The sequence below is a fragment of the Callithrix jacchus genome, chromosome 13, assembly GCF_049354715.1.
Source record: "Callithrix jacchus isolate 240 chromosome 13, calJac240_pri, whole genome shotgun sequence".
Lineage (NCBI taxonomy): Eukaryota > Metazoa > Chordata > Mammalia > Primates > Cebidae > Callithrix > Callithrix jacchus.
In genome coordinates this window covers 24,115,396-24,136,393 of record NC_133514.1, presented here as the reverse complement: position 1 = coordinate 24,136,393, position 20,998 = coordinate 24,115,396, and the positions used below count along the sequence as shown (strand labels likewise).

The window sequence follows — 20,998 nt, the reverse complement described above, 5'->3', positions numbered from 1 at the left end:
TGAGAGGGGACTGATTTCCTCTAGGGTCCCTTCAAAAAGCATCCACTAGGTTTCAAATATGATATTAAGATTTCTAGACCAGGTGTGGTGGCTCATGCCTGTAATCCCAGCACTTTGGGAGGCTGAGGTGGGCGGATCACCTGAGGTCAGGAGTTTGAGACCAGCCTGACCAACATGGAGAAACCCCTGTCTCTACTAAAAATACAAAATTAGCCGGACATGGTGGCGCATGCCCGTAATCACAGCTACTCGAGAGCTGAGGCGGGAGAATTGCTTGAACCCAGGAGGCAGAGGTTGCGGTGAGCCGAGATCATGCCATTGTACTCCAGACTGGGCAACAAGAACAAAACTCCATCTCAAAAAAAAAAATTCTAAAATACATTTACATGCATTTTATAAGGAAAAATTAAGAGCATTATAAAGGCTTTAACTGGGATTAAATGTCACTGAGAGACTGTTAAATAATTGAAATTCATTTAAAAGTCTTGGCAGAATTATTTAGATGCTTCAGCTGCATTCAGTTCAGTAGCACGGTTTTTCCTTCAACTCTGCCGCGATTGCAGTAATTGTCCTTAACCGCGCATCTTGGGTCCATAAAACCGTCTCTTCCCTTTTCTTATGCTCTCGCTGCTGCCCTTAGTTGACTTGTTCTATCAAGCTCATTTCTAGGGCTCAGCTGCCAGTCATTTATGGTCAACTAAATAAATCCTGTTTAGAAGTGATGTACATAAATGTGTACTTCTGGTTTTCACCAATCAAGTTTTCCCTTCACTGGGGTTGGAGGAGCAAGAGGGTGCATTGTATAAGTGTCATCGGACTCTGTCTCTACAGAGGAACATTTTATTCATTTATTTATTTATTTATTTATTTATTTATTTATTTATTTTTCAACAGAGTCTTACTCTGTCACCTGGGCTGGAGTGCAGTGATGCGATCCCAGCTCACTACAACCTCTGCCTCCCTGGTTCAAGTGATTCTCCTGCCTCAGCCTCCCGAGTAGCTGGGATTACAGGCACCCACCACCACGCCTGGCTAATTTTTGTATTTTTAGTAAAGACAGGGTTTCACCATGTTGGCCAGGCTGGTCTCGAACTCCTGACCTCAAGTGATCCACCTGCCTCAGCTTCCCGAAGTGCTGGGATTACAGGTGTAAGTCACCGCATCTGACCAGAGGGACACTTTCAAAGAAGCTGCCAAAAGTCCATTGAAAAGGAATTTCGCCCTTCCCTTGCATTAGGTTGGTGCAGAGGTAATTGCTGTTTTGCCATTAGAAGCAATAGCAAAAACCATTATTACTTTTGCACCAACCTAATATCTCTTGAAGTAGACCCCATTTGTATTCCACACCAGTACTTCCCGACATCCTCTTATCTCTCCTCCCCGCTTCTCTTGGCAGGTGGGTGAGTGGAAGTTTCTCATTCTTCAGCCTGCTGGCTTTTCCGTGCCTCCTACCCTGTGTTACATAAATCAGCTTGGTTTCTTAGCTTTAATTTTCTAAGCTTTTTTCCCCTTCTGCTTCATCTTTAAGTCAGAATGAAAGCTTAAGAGCTGACAGAGGACAAGAAAGAACCTTCTTTTTATCTCCCTGCAATAGCTCAGACGGCCTGGCAGCTGGGACAGAGGGAGAGGGCAAGGGGACGAGGTGGGGACAGCTGGATACATGCAGTTCAGTCAATACCTTTTCATTTTTATGTGGCCAAGAAGGCTTGTGTGCTAAGGGTGGTAGGACAAACTGGGCTATAGCACTCATTGGAGAACAGCAAAGTGCAAGGCTAGAAAGGCAGGCTGCGGCCACACCACAGACGGGTGGTCTGAAAACCCAGGCAGGTTAGATACAAGTGTGAGCAAATAGATTTTTTTTTTTGAGACAGGGTCTCTCTCTGTTGCCCAGGCTGGGGTGCAGTGGCGCAATCTTGACTTACTACAGCCTCTGCCTTCTGGGTTCAAGCGTTTCTCCTCCCTCAGCCTCTTGAATTACTGGGGCTACAGGCACATGCCACCATGCCCAGCTAATTTTTCTACTGTTAGTAGAGATGGGTTTTGCCGTGTTGGTCAGGCTGGTCTCAAACTCCTGACCTCAAGTGACCCTCCCGTCTTGGCATCCCAAAGTGCTGGGATTACAGGTGTGAGCTACTGTACCCAGCCAATAAATAGATTCAAAACCTTAAAACTGAAATCTCATTCTTTATAGTATTTAAATCAAACAAGAATTGTTGTTTTTAAGGATGCTGGTATTTCTAAGTCTATTTAAATTGAAGGAAGCTAAACTCTGTTTGAACAAAATAATTCATTTACGAATCTCCATACAGTGTGGTTTCAAATAATTGCTTCCTCTCCTGGGGGTCACTCAAAGTCAGTGCTGGGAAATAACTGCTGGTTTCCTGGAAATAGTGGAATTCAGAGCCTTCCAAGATAGGATATTGCTCTCTCTGTCTGCATCTTAGTGCTAAAAACCCTGAAGGTCAGATGAAATGGCTTGTTATAAAGAAGCAGCAAGAGTGAGGAGGAAGCAAGTTTATCTCTCTTCTTACAGTCTTCTCTGAAAATAGAGCAGCTGTACCATGGCCATATTGTGTGTAACACAAGGCCACTATAAAGGTTTTAGAGGACAGAAAGATATAGTCTGAGGTTTGTTCTGGGGTAAAAAAAGATTTAAAACAAGTGTTGTTAAAAAGAAGTTTGAGCAACTCCATGAATAGTACGATATATGTGTATATGGTTATATTTTTTAAATTTTTGCTTAGATTACAGGGCTTGTAATGTTTTTATTTTTATGAATTGTATTCTTTGTAAAATCTCTTCTTACTTTATTTAAATATTTTTAAATTCCTATTGATCAATGATTATAAAACAGTTTTTATATTTATGAGATCATTTGAATTATAAGTTTTATAGTAACTTAAGCTATTATTATTCAGAATTAAAAATCAAAATAGATGTTTCCAGGAATTTCTGAGTAAGAGTTTATAGATTAATATGATTATTTTAAGTTTTGTTTTTTGTTTTTTTGTTTACTATTTATCAGGGAAATAACTATAGTTGCTGTTAAATATTTATGCAGAAATTCAAGATCTTTTTCCAAGGAAGGAATTATTTCAAATAAAGTAACAAAGAGGAATACTTGGACTTCTAATTGATTTTAAGAGGTTGCTGATTATATAAATTGTCAAAATATTAAAAGGAGTCTTAAAAAATGTGAATGTTTCAGAGTTATTAAAAAAAATGTAAAGTTGGTTTTTCTTATTTATATTCTTTGCCCTAAGGATGAGCTAAGCAGTACTGAGCCTTTAAAAAAACTCAACAATTCTAGAGTGGAATAATGGATGAAGACTTGGGTTAGTCATGGCTTTCCCCAGGAAAACTTCCTTGCTGCCCCCCAACCCCAGTCCCATGTGAGCACGGTGTCCTCTCCTGGGTGTCCCAGTCCCTGGACTTCCCTTACCCACACCTTGCTTTATGGTAATGGCCAGTTTACTTGTCTTTTTGTACCTGTATCCCCTTGTCTCCTGGAATTTTGTTTGGAAATTGCATTTAGATTACTTTTTTCTTTTTTTGAAATGTCTAAGGCATGATCTTTTAGAGAAACTGACTGTTGAGCAATTGGTAAATTGAATTCAGTCGATGCAATAATATAAAAACTAAGACAAAGACTGGAGAAGACTTACATGGAGAAATTGTTTACATTTGTGGCATATAAATAAGTAGAATAGAAATGTGACAAGCGCATCCCTCTTCAGTTTCAAGGAGCACGTCCTTTCCAGTTGTTTTATTTTTTTAATTGTTCTTGGTTTGCATATTTTAGATAGAAAGTTTAGAGGCTCTGAATCATGAAGAACCAGCACCCTTTTAATTGTTTTCCCTGAGCACACGATGGGAATATTTTATTCAGATTTATTTGAAGCCAGCATGAACTTGCAAACTTCTCTCAGCCAATAGCAACATTTCAACAGTCTGTCAAGAAGCTAACCATAAAATCTATGGTCATACATTGTTGCTCTGTTTTAAAAGGAACCAAATCAGAACATGTTTTTCACAATCCAAAATATAGTTTCAAAAGTGACCATTTTGTTTCAAGAAGTGAATTTGCAGCAAAACCATAAATCCCAACTCAGTATCCCTCTAAATTTCTTGAACTTAAACAAAAATGAATGTGAATTCTGGTTCAATTCCATTTCTGCTGCAGTTGAAGGAAGGGATTTTACCTAGCATTGAAACAAAAGTGGTTGAATTCTAATAATTAATTAAATTTAAATTAGGTAACTTTTATGGGGTGCAGGGTGGTGGATTGAAAGGGATACACTTTGGCTCTGTCTAGAAAGAGAACAATTAGAGGAAACCAGAGTGTTCTAAAGTATTTCTCAGCTCTTTGCTTTTAGACAAAAAGCTTTCTTATACCCCACTACCCTTCTGGTCCATGCATATACTTCTGGCATCTTTAATCTGAAAGACAGCTACTAATGCAGAGAAAAGTGAAACTCGCTTCCCAAGAACAGGCTATTTATTTAATTTTAAGTTTAAGTTCTGGAGTACGTGTGCAGGACTTGCAGGTTTGTTACATAGGTAAACATGTGCCATGGTGGTTTGCTGCACCTGTCAACCCATCACCTAGGTATGAAGACCAGCATGCATTAGCTATTTGTCCTGATGCTTTCCCTCCCCTCACCCCACCCCCAACAGGCTCCAGTGTGTGATGTTCCCCTTGCTGTATCCATGTGTTCTCATTGTTCAGCTCCCACTTTTGAGTGAGAACATGTGGTGTTCGGTTTTCTGTTCCTGCATTAGTTTGCTAAGGATAATGGCTACCAGCTTCATTCATGTTCCTGCAGAGGACATGATCTCATGTCCTTTTTATGGCTGCATAGTATTCCATCGTGTATGTACCACATTTTCTTTATCCAGTCTATCATCGATGGGCACAGGCTATTTAAAAAGGCAGCAGGAACATGGTTCCATCCAGGTCTTCAGGATTTCCTTGGCATCCTTGAGTTGGCTGTAATTTACATGGACAGTGGATTGAAAGTGGAATTAAGGTAATATTGAGTGGTTTGCTTTTTAAAAAACAGTTATGCTCATCTTTTTTAACAGTTTCTCTGAGAAGTGATTACCCTTTTGTAACAATGAGCAGTTCAGACCTCTGTTACCACAGTGGATAACCACCCTGAAATTGAACAGCATTTGGAGGAGAATCACTGAATTGTGGCAAATGTGATGGACAGTGTCAAAGACTTAGAGACTGAATCTTCAGTAAGCAAAAAAACCCACTCACTTAAAATATTTTGTTCCATGAAAATATCATGGCAGATATTACTCTGTTTGGAATTCTGGCAATTCAAAGAGCTCGACTTGGAAATTTTAACTGTATTTTAGAGGCACGTATTTAAAGTCTCTCTGTTTTTTTCAGTTTTAGAACAGGAGTGTAAGTTTCAAATGAAAAAACAATAACAGCAAAGACAAAACAGAATCCTCCTTGTATAAAGTCATACTGCAGTCAGTCTGACATAATTTGCTGATTCTCTGTTACTGTTATCTGTAAACTATATGCCATGTAAAGTTAACATTTTAACTTTGGAGTGGAATAGGAGCTCAGTAGTCTACCACCCAGCTTACAAATCCACGTGTCCCTTTCCACTCATTCTCTTCCTTGACTCTCAGGGTGGAGAAGCTCAGCTCTGTCATCCATCCATATCTCTTTACACTGCTGCCCATCCCCTAGAGCAGCTCAGAATCCCTCCTGCCTAGATTATTCTAGTAACCTGTTTACCTTTCTCCTTAACTCCAGTCTTGATCTTTCTTATCCCTTATTTATAATATAGTCAGAATGACATTTCTCAAATTCTGTGTCTGGCTTAAAGTTCTCAGTGATTCCCCACTGCCCCCAGGGTCAAGTTCAAACTCCTTGCACAGCCTGGGGGTCCTTTTACTCAGCTCTGCTGACCTCTGGTTTCCCTCTCCCTAAGCTCTGTGTAGACTAAACTACTCTCTACTCCTTCACTCTTAGTGTTTCCTCTGCTTAGAACACTTGTAATCCCCACTGCCCCCTCATGTCCTCCTTCAGGGGACATGAGCATTCAGATGGCTAAATTTAACTCATCCAAACATAGCTGTCTCCAAGAAGGCCTCTCTAACTACCTGCACCCCCATCGAAGTTAGTTAGGAATCCCTGCAGTGCCCGGCTTCCCCTGTGCCCGAGCATAGCTGTCTCATATTGCAACAGCCGTCATCTCTGTACCTGTGCCACTGCAAGTGACATGAGTGAAGAATTGGGGCAGCCTATTTATAGTTGTTTCAGTGCCTGGTAGGGTACACTCAAGTATTTGGGGGAACTGATTAAGTAGTGGAAGTATTCAGAAGAAATGTACATTTCTGGTCGGGCGCAGTGGCTCACGCCTGTGATCCCAGCACTTTGGGAGGCTGAGATGGATGGGTGGATCACTTGAGGTTGGGAGTTTGAGACCAGCCTGGCCAACATGGTGAAACCCTATCTCTACTACAAATACAAAAATTAGCCAGGTGTGGTGGCAAACACCTGTAATCCCAGCTACTTGGGAGGCTGAGGCAGCAGAATTGCTTAAACTTGAGAGGCGGAGGTTGCAGTGAGGCAAGATCATGCCACTGCACTCCAGCCTGGGCAAAAGAGGGAGACTCCATCTCAAAAAAAATTACATTTTTTACCAAAAGATAATCCTAACATTCAAATCTTAAGTGTGGTAGACACTTCTCTGATTCAGGAATCCAAAAACCTTCTCCCGTATGGTAAAATATTCCCAGTGCTTCCCTCGATATCCTTTCCTCCATTAGGTGAATAATTGCTCTGCTGCTAGCTTACTTCTATAATTCATTGGCAAAAAACAACAAAAAAATGTTTTAAACAGTATCACTGCACTCCAGCCTGCCACACACACACACAAAAAAAAAATTCTCTGCCTTACATCAAGCTATTCTTTCAAGGAGAGGGTATATACATCTGTGGGTAAAGGGACTGAACTAATGCAGGTTAAACTCTTTAAGTACCTTATCAGAAAAGTAAACACATATGAGTTATTCTACCAGGAAAACCTGCTTTTGGAAAGAAGAGGAATTTTCATTACATCAGGAAATGTAGCAGAAATGGCTAAAGGGAGCAGACTGAAAGAGTTGACAGTGGGAGTAGAGTGGGGTGAAGGAGGCACTCTCAGTACCATCTTGACCTTTGCAGTAAGTAGCATTTGGTTTCAAGGAACAGAAACCACTTGAAATAGCTGAAATGCCCAGGAGGTTTGTCCAAATCATATCGGAGAATCTTGTACACCCAACATTAGAGGTGCAGCAAGGCCTGGCAGGGACAGAGAAGCTGCCCGGGCTCCTCCTGCCCTGCCTCCCTGCTGGGGCAGCTGCCTTTCATCTCTGCCCTCTTCTAAATGACAATGGTATGGCTTCTTTTTTTCTTTTCTTTTTTTTGTTTTCAGGTAGAGTCTTGCTCTGTTGCCCAGGCTAGAGTGCAGTGGCAAGATCTCAGCTCACTGCAACCTCTGTCTCCCAGGTTCAAGTGATTGTCCTGTCTCAGCCTCCTGAGTAGCTGAGATTACAGGTGCACAACACCATACCCAGCTAATTTTTGTAGTTTTAGTAGAGATGGGGTTTCACCATAGGTCAGGCTGGTCTCAAACTCCTGACCTCAAGTGCTCCTCAAGCCTTCCACAGTGCTGGGATTATGGGCGTGAGCCACTGTGACTGGCCCACCCTGCTGTGACTTCTACTGCCAGCTTCTGAATTTCTACACCTTGTCAAGCAGGTCCCCAGTCTGTGTGACTTCAGCCTGCACCAGACCATTTGATCGCTTTAGTTACTGTGTTCCTCAGAGCTTCAAGAACATCTAACTGAGCATTCACAGCCTTTGAATATTTAACCCTCAGTTAGGCATCTCTCTGGTCCAGTGATCTGTGGTTTGGGGGTGTGAAGACAGTGGGGAGAGCAGGAGGCAATGGCGGGATCCCAGGTAAGGTGAAAGAATTCTGGGAAGAGCTGCTCCTCATATTTGCAATAGCACGTATAAGGTACAGGTCCTAGCAGCTTGGGGAAAGGGAACGGGTTGTACCCACTGGCAGTCAGAGTGATGTACTAGCCAAAGATTCTTCAAGACCTTATGGGCATGGGCATCTGCCTGGTGCCCAAGCCTGGCACTGAGTTCCAGTTGGGAATGCAGAGTGCTGACTGGGCAGAGACTCTGGTTACCAAGGCATCGAGGGCTTTGCCTTCTTCATTTCAGTTTTTGTTTCTTCTGTTCCCCAAGCCTAAAAACAAAAGTTGGATGCTTTATTTGATTTTTTTTCTACATATCTTCGAGCTAATTAGGTATGCCTTATTCCTGCTGTAATGTGGCTTTTAAAATGGAGACACGTGTTTGGAAGCACCAGCTGTCTTTACAGACTTCCCAGAATTCTCTATCAGCCCTTTATTTGTTGAATGTCTTTAGGAAAAATGCTTGCCTGTGTCTGGATTCTACATCAGAAAGTTTGAAATAATGAGTTCTTAGTCTAACTTCCTGGCAGTACTGATTTAGTATAAAAGGAGAGAAAATGTAAATATCATTACTACAGTGATTATAGCTTTGTAGTGGCCTCAATTGGGTTTTTCATTTTTACCTGTGTCTACATTTGCATTCAATTCTCTGGAGAAAACTCTAGAGGAAGAAATTGTTCAGAAAATTTGATTTGGAGAAAAGATAAGCTTTGGACCCAATATAAGTTAAGTGCATATGGAAGAGTGTTCCTTTTTCTCTGGAAAAATTCAGGTTTAAGGGTTGAATGCATGGGTTTGTGGTTTCTGTTTTTTGCTGATCAGGGCTGAAGAGTTATCATTTCTGATAGTCTTTTGTCATACATTATACTTTTGATGAATTTTTAAAGAAATTAATCTCTCAAAACTTGGTAAAAAGGATGAGAGAAAAGTCAGTAATTCCACGGTCTTGTGTCTGTATCTTTTTTTCCCTTTACTAAATTATTTAACTGACATAATTTGAAAATGTATCTTGGAACTTTAAGGTTGTAGAAACGTTAGGTTTGGAGATTGCAAAATAAAAAAAGATCTAGGGCAAAAACAGTACAATAAAGATCCCTATCTTTAAAAGCAATTAAATAATGATTTAATTACTTTTTTCCCCATCAGTCCCAAAACAGAAAGAGCAGATGTCTCACCATGAAACTAGCAACTGGAGTGAAGAAAGAAAAAGTTGTTATAATTTGGACAAACTAATCTGTTGAGAGTTTATTGGAACACTTACCTCACCGACTTGCCACAGCTAGTTTCTCCTGTAAGATTTATTGTCAGGGTCTGGGATACTGATATAGAAGATTAAGTTTGAAATGTCAGCCTTTACTTAGCAGAGGAAGGGAAAGATTCATTTCTAAGTGACTCAGTACATCAAACTTTTGAACAAAAGTGGAAATCTAGGATAAACTTGTGACTGTGATGAGCAGATTTCGGAAAGATTTCTAGGGATTGTTGAAAGGCAGTTTGCTCTGTTATATTATCAGGGTTAGGAATTTACAAGGCGTAAAATTCTATACTGTCTGGTTGATGGCCTGGGCTGAAGAAGTTTTAGAAAAAGGTAATTCCAAGTTGCTGAGAAAGGAATTTAGCTTTTTGGCAAGAATTTATAGGGCCCTATCAAGGAATAAGGTGTCTAGAAATGGTTATACTTCAGTTTGGGGAAGAATCGGGGCAGAGGCTAAGAAAGATCCACATGTATTATTAGGCTCATTAACATCATTCAGAGACTTTTCTGCAGCACATTATATTGTTAGTCCCTTCCAGCCCTCCCTTAGCTAATTCTATTTTCAGATCTAAGCTAATATGTGCATATTTGTCTTCCTCAAGAGACGCCACTGTCTCAGCCATTAATAAAATAATTGCTTATTGAAGAAAGATGCATATCTATTTCTCATATTGCCAGAACCACTTGTGACCTCATAGGGATATTGATAAGAGCCTTTATACTCTATGGGTATGAGTTTTATATGGGCCTCTTCCCAAAATCTGCATTGTTGTTCCTATACTACATGCATGTAGGTTTTATATTAAATACGAGTCCCTGGTCACAGTAGCAATAATTGACAGTGGGTACAATGGTGCAGATCAGTCTGCTCCTGGAAAAACAGTCTGTGCCCTCCAGATCAATGGAATCACCTCCAAAACCCTGCCTGTTATCTCTGCATTTGTATTGGTTGTGTAAGTGGGAGGGATATTTTTTCTTGGGCAGTGAAAGTCCCCTGTAAAAATGAGAGTAAGGTTGTCATAACCATTTCACATAAAAAGCTTATCTTTTTAAAAATGTTAAAGAAAAAAGTTATAAAAACTTCAAAAATAGGTACATATCAAATTACATCACTAACATTAGATACAAAATTTTTTCTATTCTCTTGTTGCCACACTACTTTCATATATCAGTGTGTCTCAACAGAAGTATATTTTACAAAAGCATGAAATTAACTTTCTTCGTCTACTAAGCACTGGATGATAGACCTGGTAGGACTCAATAAATGTTTGTTCAATAATGACTCATTAAATTGACCCAGTATGTTTTTTCCTTTTCTCCCATCCCATTATAGTCCTACAAAATAAGATCTGTGTCATGGTTTTTGCAATCCGTATTTTACCAGGTTGTGCGTAGTTAAGATTGTTTGCAAAGGACATTGAGTAACCTATCAGTTCTGAGAAGTTTCTGACGTGTGCTTTTCTAATTACTCAAAAGCAAATGAATGCTTGACAAATGGAATCTTTGTCTTTTTCCCCCAGAGCAACATAGAAAACCTGACTACACATAAAATACTTTTCATCTTTAATGGAAAGAAATATTTTGCCTATACAGACCCCTGCCCCCCAAAACCCTTCCAAAAAGAAAAAAAAACTAGGAAAGAAGCAGCAGAAATCATATCTTATCTGATTAAAGCTGTACATCTCTATAAGCAGTCCTGCCTCCTCGGTAATCTGGAATGAAATAAATTCAATTTCATATTGAAGAGATGACCATCGCTCTTTTTTTCATTTTGGGTAACTTAATAAAAGCTTTTACTGTTTTAACATTTTCAAAGGAAGTTTGTTTATTGGTCGACTTGCTTATTCTTTTATTTTTATGCTGGTCTTTAGAAATTTCACAAACAACATCATAATCATAGTACCAGAAAAAAAGGATTAGAAAAAAAGTTTACCCACAATCCTATTAGCCCCCAAATCTTTCCTTTGTTTTCCTTGCTTCCTTCCAGATTCTTTCTCTTTAAATATGCAATAGTTATAGAATTTATGTCTTTTTTATTTTTTGTGGAGAGAGAGTTTTGCTTTGTCACCCAAGCTAGAGTGAGTGGTGAAATCTCGGCTCACTACAACCTCTGCCTCCCAGCCTCAAGTGATTCTCCTGCCTCAGCCTCCTGAGTAACTAGGTTTACAGGCGCGCACTATCACGCCCAGCTAATTTTTCTATTTTTAGTAGAAACAGGGTTTCACCGTGTTGATCAGGCTGATCTCGAACTCCTGGCCTCGTGATCCACCCACCTCTGCCTCCCAAAGTGCTGGGATTATAGGAAATTTATGTCTTTTACTCAAAAAAGTCAAAGTTCATTTAAGTACTCCACCATGGGCATATTTTATTTGGTTAAATGACGAAAGGGTATGCTGCATTTTGTTTATAAGTTGGTTCCCAAAGTTGTATATGACGTGTCCCATTTTCACATGATCTTAAATCATTAGTGAAGGTCAGTGGGTCTTTGTTTCTGAACACTTTTCAGTTGGCAGTGGTCCCTAATCCTTGATATTTGTACATCTACATATAAAAATGCTTAAATAAGCTCAGCATTTAGTAACTACCTTTCCCACCCCTCTTGGCCCCCTCAGTTGGCCTTTATAAAACTTCTACTTTTTACTTCTCAATTCTTTTTAAGCAGAACACTTATCTTCTAGATGCATGAGAAAGGGCTAGTTAAGGGTTAGCTAGTGGTAGAAATTGATACACATTTGATTTATGGAAGTATTGATAGGTTGACTTCGGAACCCTGAATATTGGCAACACTAGTGATATCAACATATTTGCAGATTTTCCCACAAGCATTTGTGAAGTGCCATGATTTGGTACTCTGTCAGGTGGCACAGAAGATACTGAAGATGTATAAAAGTTTGTTTTTATCATCGAGGAACGTTTCACCTATTTTTTATTTCTCCTTAGGCTTTGCTTCATATTCTTTGACTTACCTGCTTTCACCATTGGAAACTTGTATTTATGTTTATATTGATGTGTGAATAATTTTCCGAAGTTATTTCCTAGTCTGCTGAATTACATGTTTCAGTAGACAATGCATTGTAGAGCTTTTTCATTTTTAATATTTCTTTTGCATATAAGTTGTACATATTCATTGGACACAAATTAGAAATAGGCATTGGCATTATAATATATGAAATACAGAGAAGTAAAAACCCACCATCTAAATATCATTACTGTTAATATTGTTATATGTTTTGCCTTAAACCTCTTTACTATAATACATGCCTGTGTATTTTTTCTTACTAATATTCATACCTTGTTTTATAACTTGATTTTTTTCAGTGTTAGATTGCTTATGCCTGCAGGAGGTGGGGAGTGTGATTTTTTGTCTACTTTATTCATTCCATTTTTAAAAGAACATAGAATAATACTTGGCATGGACTTTGGATATATTTATTTAGAAATGGCAAATATAGTAAGCATGTATATTTTAGTACAAATTCATACTTAAAGCATGGTTGAATAGCAGTTTTAGATTTCAGCATGCTTTGAGAGGTGATTTTTTAAAAATTCTAAAAAAGTTCATATCTGCTTCACATTCATTGTTTAAATTGAAAACAGAGAAGCTTACTTGATAAAGCTGTAGAATACATAATGATTATGTTTTTACCTGCTTTTAGATGATAGCCAAGTCCTGTAAGGCTAGAGACTCTATCTGTGTAAGACATCATTCTACATATGCCAGCACATCCTATGTAAGACATCATTCTAAATCCCAGCACATCCTATGTAAGACATCATTTTAAATGCCAGCACATCCTATGTAAGACATCATTCTAAATGCCAGCACAAGTCCTGGCATTTAGTAAGGCCTGAAAAATCTGGGCCAGACGTGGTGGTTCATGCCTATAATCCTAGCACTTTGGGTGGCCAAGGAAGTAGGATTGCATGAGCCTGTGAGTTCAAGACCAGTATGGGCAACATAGTGAGACCCCATCTCTGCAAAAAATAAAAGTTACCTGAGCCTGGTGGCACATACCTGTGATCCCAGCTACTCAGTAGACTAAGGCGGGAGGATTGATTCAGCCCAGGAAGTTGAGGCTACATTGAGCTATGACCGTGCCACTGTGCTCCAGCCTGGGCGACAGAGTAGGACCCTGTCTCAACAACAACAACAAAAACAAAACAAAAAAACCTGAGTTAAATGTATGTTTGAAGTAAAGAGAGACAGAACCTAAAAGATGAGGCAGTTCACCCCCGTCCTTGTAGTGAGGACTCATTTAACCATCTCTTGAAATATATTTCTATCAACATATTCTTAGAAAATTTTCAGGTTGGGCATGGTGGCTCACACCTGTAATCCCAGCTACTCCAGAGGCTGAGGTGGGAGGATTGTTTGAGCCAGGGAGATTGAGGCTGCCATGAGCCGAGACTGCGCCACTGCAATCCAGCCTGGGCGACAGAGATCCTGTCTCAAAACAAAAACAAAAACACAAAATTATAATATGTGAACAAGAACAGTGAATCTTTTTAATCACCGAAGGCTGCTGTATTCCTTTGCTTACCCCACATAAACCATTTGTTGTAGTCTCTTATAAAGGGACATGTATACTACAGGAAATTGAACTACAGGAAATTCAAGGCTCTGGCTATTAAACCTTCCTTCTGACTGTTCTGGGTCTGCATCTCTTCTAACAAGTGAAACACACACACACACACACACACGCACACACACACAGCCACTCTAATTGTGCCTGGAAGCTGGGTCGTCAAAGGGAGGGATGATGATTCCAGATCAGCTTCTAACTTCCTCCCTTCTGCTCAGGTTGCTCTCGTCAAACGTCAGAATGATTCCCTGCAGAGCTGCGCTGACTTTTGCCCGATGTCTGATCCGGAGAAAAATCGTGACCTTGGACAGTCTAGAAGACACCAAACTATGCCGCTGCTTATCCACCATGGACCTTATTGCCCTGGGCGTTGGAAGCACCCTCGGTGCTGGCGTTTACGTCCTCGCCGGGGAGGTGGCCAAGGCAGACTCGGGCCCCAGCATCGTGGTATCCTTCCTCATTGCTGCGCTGGCTTCGGTGATGGCTGGCCTCTGCTATGCCGAATTTGGGGCCCGTGTTCCCAAGACGGGGTCTGCGTATTTATACACCTACGTGACTGTGGGAGAGCTGTGGGCCTTCATCACTGGCTGGAATCTCATTTTATCTTATGTGATAGGTATGTTTCAAAAAGAAGTCTTTCTTGTGTGGAATGAAAGAAATCACAGCCCTGAGTCACAGCCGTTAGATTCAGTTGTAGGCGTGTGTGCATCATTTGATGTCTGTGTGTCCCATTTTTGTTATCTGTAAAATGTCTCCTTCGAATTACAAAATTCTGTGGGAGGTTTTTTGTTTGTTTGTTTTTGTTTTTGAGACAGAGTTTCACTCTGTTACCCAGGCTGAAGTGCAGTGGCGTGATCTCTGCTCACTGCAACCTCTGCCTCCTGGGTTCAAATGATTCTCCTGCCTCAGCCTCCTGAGTAGCTGGGATTACAGGCACCTGCCACTAGGCCTGGCTAATTTTTGTATTTTTAGTAAAGTTGGGGTTTCACTTTGTTGACCAAACTGGTCTTTAACTCCTGTCCTCAGCTGATTCACCCACTTTGGCCTCCCAAAGTGCTGGGATTGCAGATGTGAGCCATGGCACCTAGCTACAAAATTCTGTGACTTTTGCTTCATCTCTGACTATGCCTCTAAGTGGGCTTGCAAACTTTTTAATTATAATTCTCTACTGCAAATAAAGTTACCTGATTCCATAGTTATGGATATGAACATTTGATGACTATTGCATGGTTATAAAATTATCTAGATACTGTATACATGATTAAAATTTTCAATCTTTTGTGAACTCATGTTTATCCTGTAAATAGAGTAGCAAATGATGCTATGTTAATTTGCTCCCAGTGACTTTGTATTCTGTGTTCTGTTTTGGGAAGGTACATCAAGTGTTGCAAGAGCCTGGAGTGGCACCTTTGATGAACTTCTCAGCAAACAGATTGGTCAGTTTTTGAGGACATACTTCAGAATGAATTATACTGGTCTTGCAGAATATCCTGATTTTTTTGCTGTGTGCCTTATATTACTTCTAGCAGGTAAGAAAACTAGTTATACTTCTCCCCAGAATGACCCAAGCTAATTGTCTCAGGAAAATAGGTTACTTTTGAATTTGGGGCCTCAGTTTCCAAGACGAGGTCAGTATATGTATACATTTATGTTACTGTTAGACATCTGTGGGGTTTATCACTGGCTGGAATCATGTTTTAACCTAAGCCTAAATTGTGTGCAATAGTAGAAATAGCACTTCTGAGTAAATGGAACCTGGCACGTTCTAAATAATACGATGAGGACACTGATTTTTATAATAAGTAATTGCAGGTTTGCAGGAATAGCAGTGGTTTCAGTAAGGAAGAATGTATACTTTCTTGGCATTGTTTTATCTTATTAGATACTGCTAGGGATATTTGCAATGTCTAGAAGAAATTCTGTTTTTCTGACATCCTTCATCTATATAATGTAGGCCTTTGGTTGTAAAGGAAGCATGTTCAAATCACCTGTCATTTTGTAATGTCAACATGATACAGACCAACATACTTAGTACTGGGATTTCCAGTTTTCATCAGTATCGCAGCATAGTGGTTTTAAAAGGCACAAGAATTAGAATACCCAGATTTCATCCTTCTGTGCCACTCACTCCCTTTAGAACATAGAACAATTTCTATAATCTCCCTCACTCAGTTTGCTCATCCAGAACATGCGGGCATCAGTGTCTGCCTCCTACAGCCTTCTCATTTGGTTCCTAGTAAGCACTCACCTGGTACCGATTTTATTTCACAGGTATAGCTAATCCCTGCTCCATGTCCTAATATTTGTTTTAACTATTTGAACTTGTTCTTTCTTTCTTCCTTTCTTTCTTTTTTTGAGACAGAATCTGGCTCTGTCACCCAGACTGGACTGCAGTCTCCCAGATTCAAGCGATTCTCCTGCCTTAGCCTCCCGAGTAGCTGAGATTACAGGGATGCACCACCATGCCCGGATAATTTTTGTATTTTTAATAGAGACAAGGTTTCTACTAAAAACTCCTGACCTCAAGTGATCCCTCCACCTCAGCCTCCCAAAGTGCTGGGATTACAGGCGTGAGCCACTGCACTCGGCCACATTTTCTGTTTTCAGTCTCATTCTTACCTGCAATCCCGCCCATCAAGGATTGCACTAAGAGTAAAAACCATGTCTGTTCCTACTTCTTCCTTGCTTTATCCTGGGCAATCTGCCTCATGCTTTCTTGTCCAACCTTACCTTTGTTTTCTCCCTTATTAGAAGAGTGAGACAGAAATATCGTTCTCTTATGAAATGTTTACTTGAAAATTATATAATTTTTTAAAATAGCTTTACCCTTTTAAAAGTGAATCATTAATTAAATATTTAGGGATAAGAACCTAAAAAAGTGTATAGGTATAAAATGTTTTCCATTTTGAGTCTAATGTCAAGAAAAATTACATCATTTGTTTTTCAACAAAGAATTGATTTTTGTTTTTGTTTCTAACCAGTCTAACTTAGAAATAGAAACCAGTTGAGCATTATGTTGTTTACATCATGTTTTATTTAGGGATCATTTCAGTGAACTTAAAATACTCAGTTTTAATCTCTAAATGATGAAAAGCATGTAGCTATGATACAATGAGAACATATTTTAATTCCACAGCAAGACTTAGGCCTTGGCTCACATCATTTGACCTGTGTTCATTCACCATCATATCTTTCCTTTAATTATAGGTGAAACTTTGTTCTTAGAATCTTTGAAGAACAGACCCCATATTGTAAATCCCTATTCATATTGTAACACCAAATTACGTGAAGCAGTCGTTTTACTAAAGATACACTGGAAGTGTATGCTGTGTTTAGATGAGATACTCATTGGTGTCTAATCTGCCAGTGGGAGATGAGACTGCAGAGTAGACAGTGCACATGTGCTGTTGGAAACTTACAGGAAATATAAAGGTGGCTTTGTTATTCTCTGAGGTATATAGCAGTGGTTCCTAACCCAGCTTACAATTACAGAGTCGGGAATTGTGCTGACCATACAGCTTTCCTTTATATGGTTAATTTAAGATTCTAGGAATTATACAGGTAGAAGAACAAAATTCAAGTTCTTTCATCTCTGCTTGGAAAATTTGCTTATTTGATGGTGATAGCTAATAAATTTATTAGATATGAGGAAGAAACAAGTAAATCTGTGGCATCGTCTTTTCTTTTTTTTTATTTTATTATTTTATTTTATTTTTAAAAATAAAGATGAGCTTTCACCATGATAACCAGGCTGGTTCTGAACTCCTGACCTCAGGTGATCCACCCACCTCAGCCTTCCAAAGTGCTAGGATTACAGGCGTGAGCCACCACACCCAGCCACAAATAAGACATTTTGTTTGCCACTATTATAAGTCTGAACTTTAAACAGATTCTTGGACTGGTGGTTCATATCCATCAACTCGTTCAACTTTAGCACCTGTCTCATCCCCTGTGGCCTTCACCATGAAGCTCCATGAGTTTTCCCAATTCAAACTTGGGCTTCTTCAGCATTTTTACTTTTCTAACGAAGACATCATGGAGAGGATAAATAGATTGGCAAGCCTGTTCTATGTCTTTCCCAATGCTGTCTGGAATCAATGTATTGACCACTTCTTTCAAGTAATTTGTCTGCACCTCTCGGGTCATGATTTCCATCATCTTCTTCCGGATTTGGCGGACCTGTTGGTGCTGAGCCTAAGAGGTCTTCTGTATCTGATTGTTGTGTTTTTTAGTAAAACCAACACAGAACAGACGAAGCAAGTAACCATCGGTAGTCTTGACATCAACATGAGCTTCAATCATTGTCTGCCATTTTTGACCATGGAACACATTTTGTCACGGGTAAGATCCATGCCATGGAAGTTAGGCAGTTTTTGCCCTGAACATCTTCAGTAATCAGCATGAATTTCCTAAATGCAACTTCATCATTCTGCAAATCAGCAAGACTAACTTCAAACACTCGACCCTTGAGGCCATCAGATGCAATTTTCATTCCTTGGGTTCTGGTGACTAGCGTCTTTCCAATATTTTTTATATTGAACACAGCGGGTGCTTTCACATCATACCAATCTTTCTTAGAAAATGGATCAACCACTTTCTTCTTGGATCCCTTTTTGCCACCTTTCCTAAGGCACTTGTTCTTGCCAACCGCCATGGTGCTGCTCAGAGAGCCAAAAGGGCCGGCATCATCTTTTCAAAGCAATCATTTCCTCAGTGGTAAAAGATAAACTTCCATAGGACCATGATTCAAATCTTATACCAGATGGGTTAAAGATGTAAATCTAATTAGAAAAATACTGGAAGGAAACAAAGTAGACGTTTTGGGTTAATGTTTTAGAGAATTTTTTTCAAGGTAGAAACTAAAAAGAAAAAAAAATTTTTTTTCTAATAACTTTTCTACATGTATATAATCAACAGTAAGATTAAAGGCAAAAAACAAACTGGGAAAATATATGCTGTACATGACAAGCAGAGAGCTTATGGCATTAATATATAAATAAATTTTATAAACCAATGTATCAGTACATTTTCATACTGCTATAAATAATTACCTGAGACTTGGTAATTTTTGAAGAAAAAGAGGTTTCATGGACTCACAGTTCCACATGGTTGGGGAGGCCTTACGGAGGAAGGTGGAGGAACAAAGTCATGTCTTACGTGGTGTCAGGCAAGAGAGCATGTACGGGGGAACTGTTCTTTATAAAACCATCAGATCTCATGAGGTGTATTCATCATCATGAGAACAGCACAGGGAACCTGCCCCCATGATTCAGTTACCTCCCACTGAGTGTCTCCCATGTCACATGGAGATTATGAGAGTTACAATTCAAGATGAGATTTGGGTGAGGACACAGGCAAACCATATCAATCGATATGAATAGAATACCCTAATAGAAAAAATTGAAACTTTAAATCGAGCCAAACTTTCCAGAAAATATTTTGATAATATGAACCAACAGTTCTTACCTTTGATACACTATTATCTTGCAGAAAATTGTAAAGAAGTAAATAGAAAGTGTAGGAAGATATTTATAAAAGAATTATTATGTCAGTGCTATTTATAATTATAACAGTGATCTAATTGTCTATAAATAAGGGATAAATTAAAGTGTAGTACATCAATATAGTTGAAGATTATGCAGCTGTTAAAAATGAGACTATATATTTACTGGCACAAGAGAGAGAGAGAGAGAGAGTGTGTGTGTGTGTGTGTGTGTGTGTGTGTGGTGTGTACAAAATTTGGGAGGGAAAAGCATGGTTGATCTTCTTTATATTTTTTCTTTGTCTTCAAAGTACTTGAATAGGAAATTGATCACTTTTACAACCAGAATATAAAACTGTTAAAATGAGACTAGGTTTAACAAAATGCTTTTTGGGCACAGTTGAAGAAGTATCTTTCTTTATGTATTTTGTATGCATGGTAGACATATGTTTTAGCATTTATTTTTAAAGAGTTTGCAAGTGGGCCTGGCACGGTGGCTCATGACTGTAATCCCAGCACTTTGGGAGTCTGAGACAGGCAAATTACTTGAGGTCTGGAATTTGAGACCAGCCTGGCCGACATGGCAAAACCCAACCCTACAAAAAATACAAAAATTAGCCGGACATGGTACTTGTGTTCCCAGCTACTCAGGTGGCTGAGGTAAGTGAATTGTTTGAGCACAGGAGGCAAAGGTTGCAGTGAGCCAAGATCACACCTCTGTACTCCAGCCAGGGAAACAGAGCAAGTCTCCTTCTCAAAAAAAAACAAAAAACAAAAAAAGTTTGCAACCATTACCCTGAAATTAGATGTTACTTTACCTATCATTGGTAACGATGGCCAAAGTTACTAGATTTATGTTACTTACAAAGTGTGGTGTCTTCTGTGAGTATGATCTGCCTTCCAAAATTGAGTTGGTTGCATGCAGAAGACCTTTCAGGATTAGGTAACTAACTAAGGAGTAAGAACTAGCACTAGAGGTGGATAGATGGAAGTTACAGATATGAATGCTGGTGAAGTAATATCCTATAGCCCTGTATTGGCCTCAAAAATGCCACTGCCTTTCCTAAAGCTAGGTAAAAATTAAAATGTCCTTTCTTTTTCCATAGGTCTTTTGTCTTTTGGAGTAAAAGAGTCTGCTTGGGTGAATAAAATCTTCACAGCTGTTAATATTCTGGTCCTTCTGTTTGTGATGGTTGCTGGGTTTGTGAAAGGAAATGTGGCAAACTGGAAGATTAGTGAAGAGTTTCTCAAAAATGTATCAGCAAGTGCCAGGTAAAATATTTGAAGGTTTTTTTCCTCCTTCTTGTTTAAGAAAATATTTTAAGAGGGTGTATGAGTTCATTTTTACTCTGCTGACAAATACATGCCTGAGACAGGGTGATTTATAAGGAAAAAGGTATTTCATGGAATCACAGTTCCACATGGCTGGGGAGGCCTCACAATCACAGCAGAAGGTGAAAGGCATGTCTTACACGGCAGCAGACAAGAGAAGAGAACTTGTGCAGGGAAACTTTCCCTCATAAAACCATCAGATCCCATGAGACCCATTCACCACCACAAGAACATCATGGGAAGACCTGCCCCATGATTCAACCACCTCCCACAGGGTCCCTCCCACAACACATGGGAATTGTGGGAGCCACAGTCCAAGATGAGATTTGGGTGGGGACACAGCCAAAC

General features: G+C 39.5%; 1 protein-coding gene across 2 annotated transcripts in view; it reads left to right on the top strand.

The window, feature by feature from the left end:
- The window catches only part of SLC7A2 (solute carrier family 7 member 2), a 71,676-nt gene that overhangs the window by 29,090 nt on the left and 21,588 nt on the right, over nt 1–20,998 (top strand). For both annotated transcript variants that reach the window (XM_008979229.5, XM_008979227.5), the window contains exons 2-4: nt 14,055–14,452; nt 15,210–15,365; nt 20,425–20,590. In XM_008979229.5, coding sequence (XP_008977477.4) covers nt 14,077–14,452; nt 15,210–15,365; nt 20,425–20,590 — 698 coding nt within the window. In that variant the 5' untranslated portion in view covers nt 14,055–14,076. The remainder of the gene's footprint in view (nt 1–14,054; nt 14,453–15,209; nt 15,366–20,424; nt 20,591–20,998) is intronic.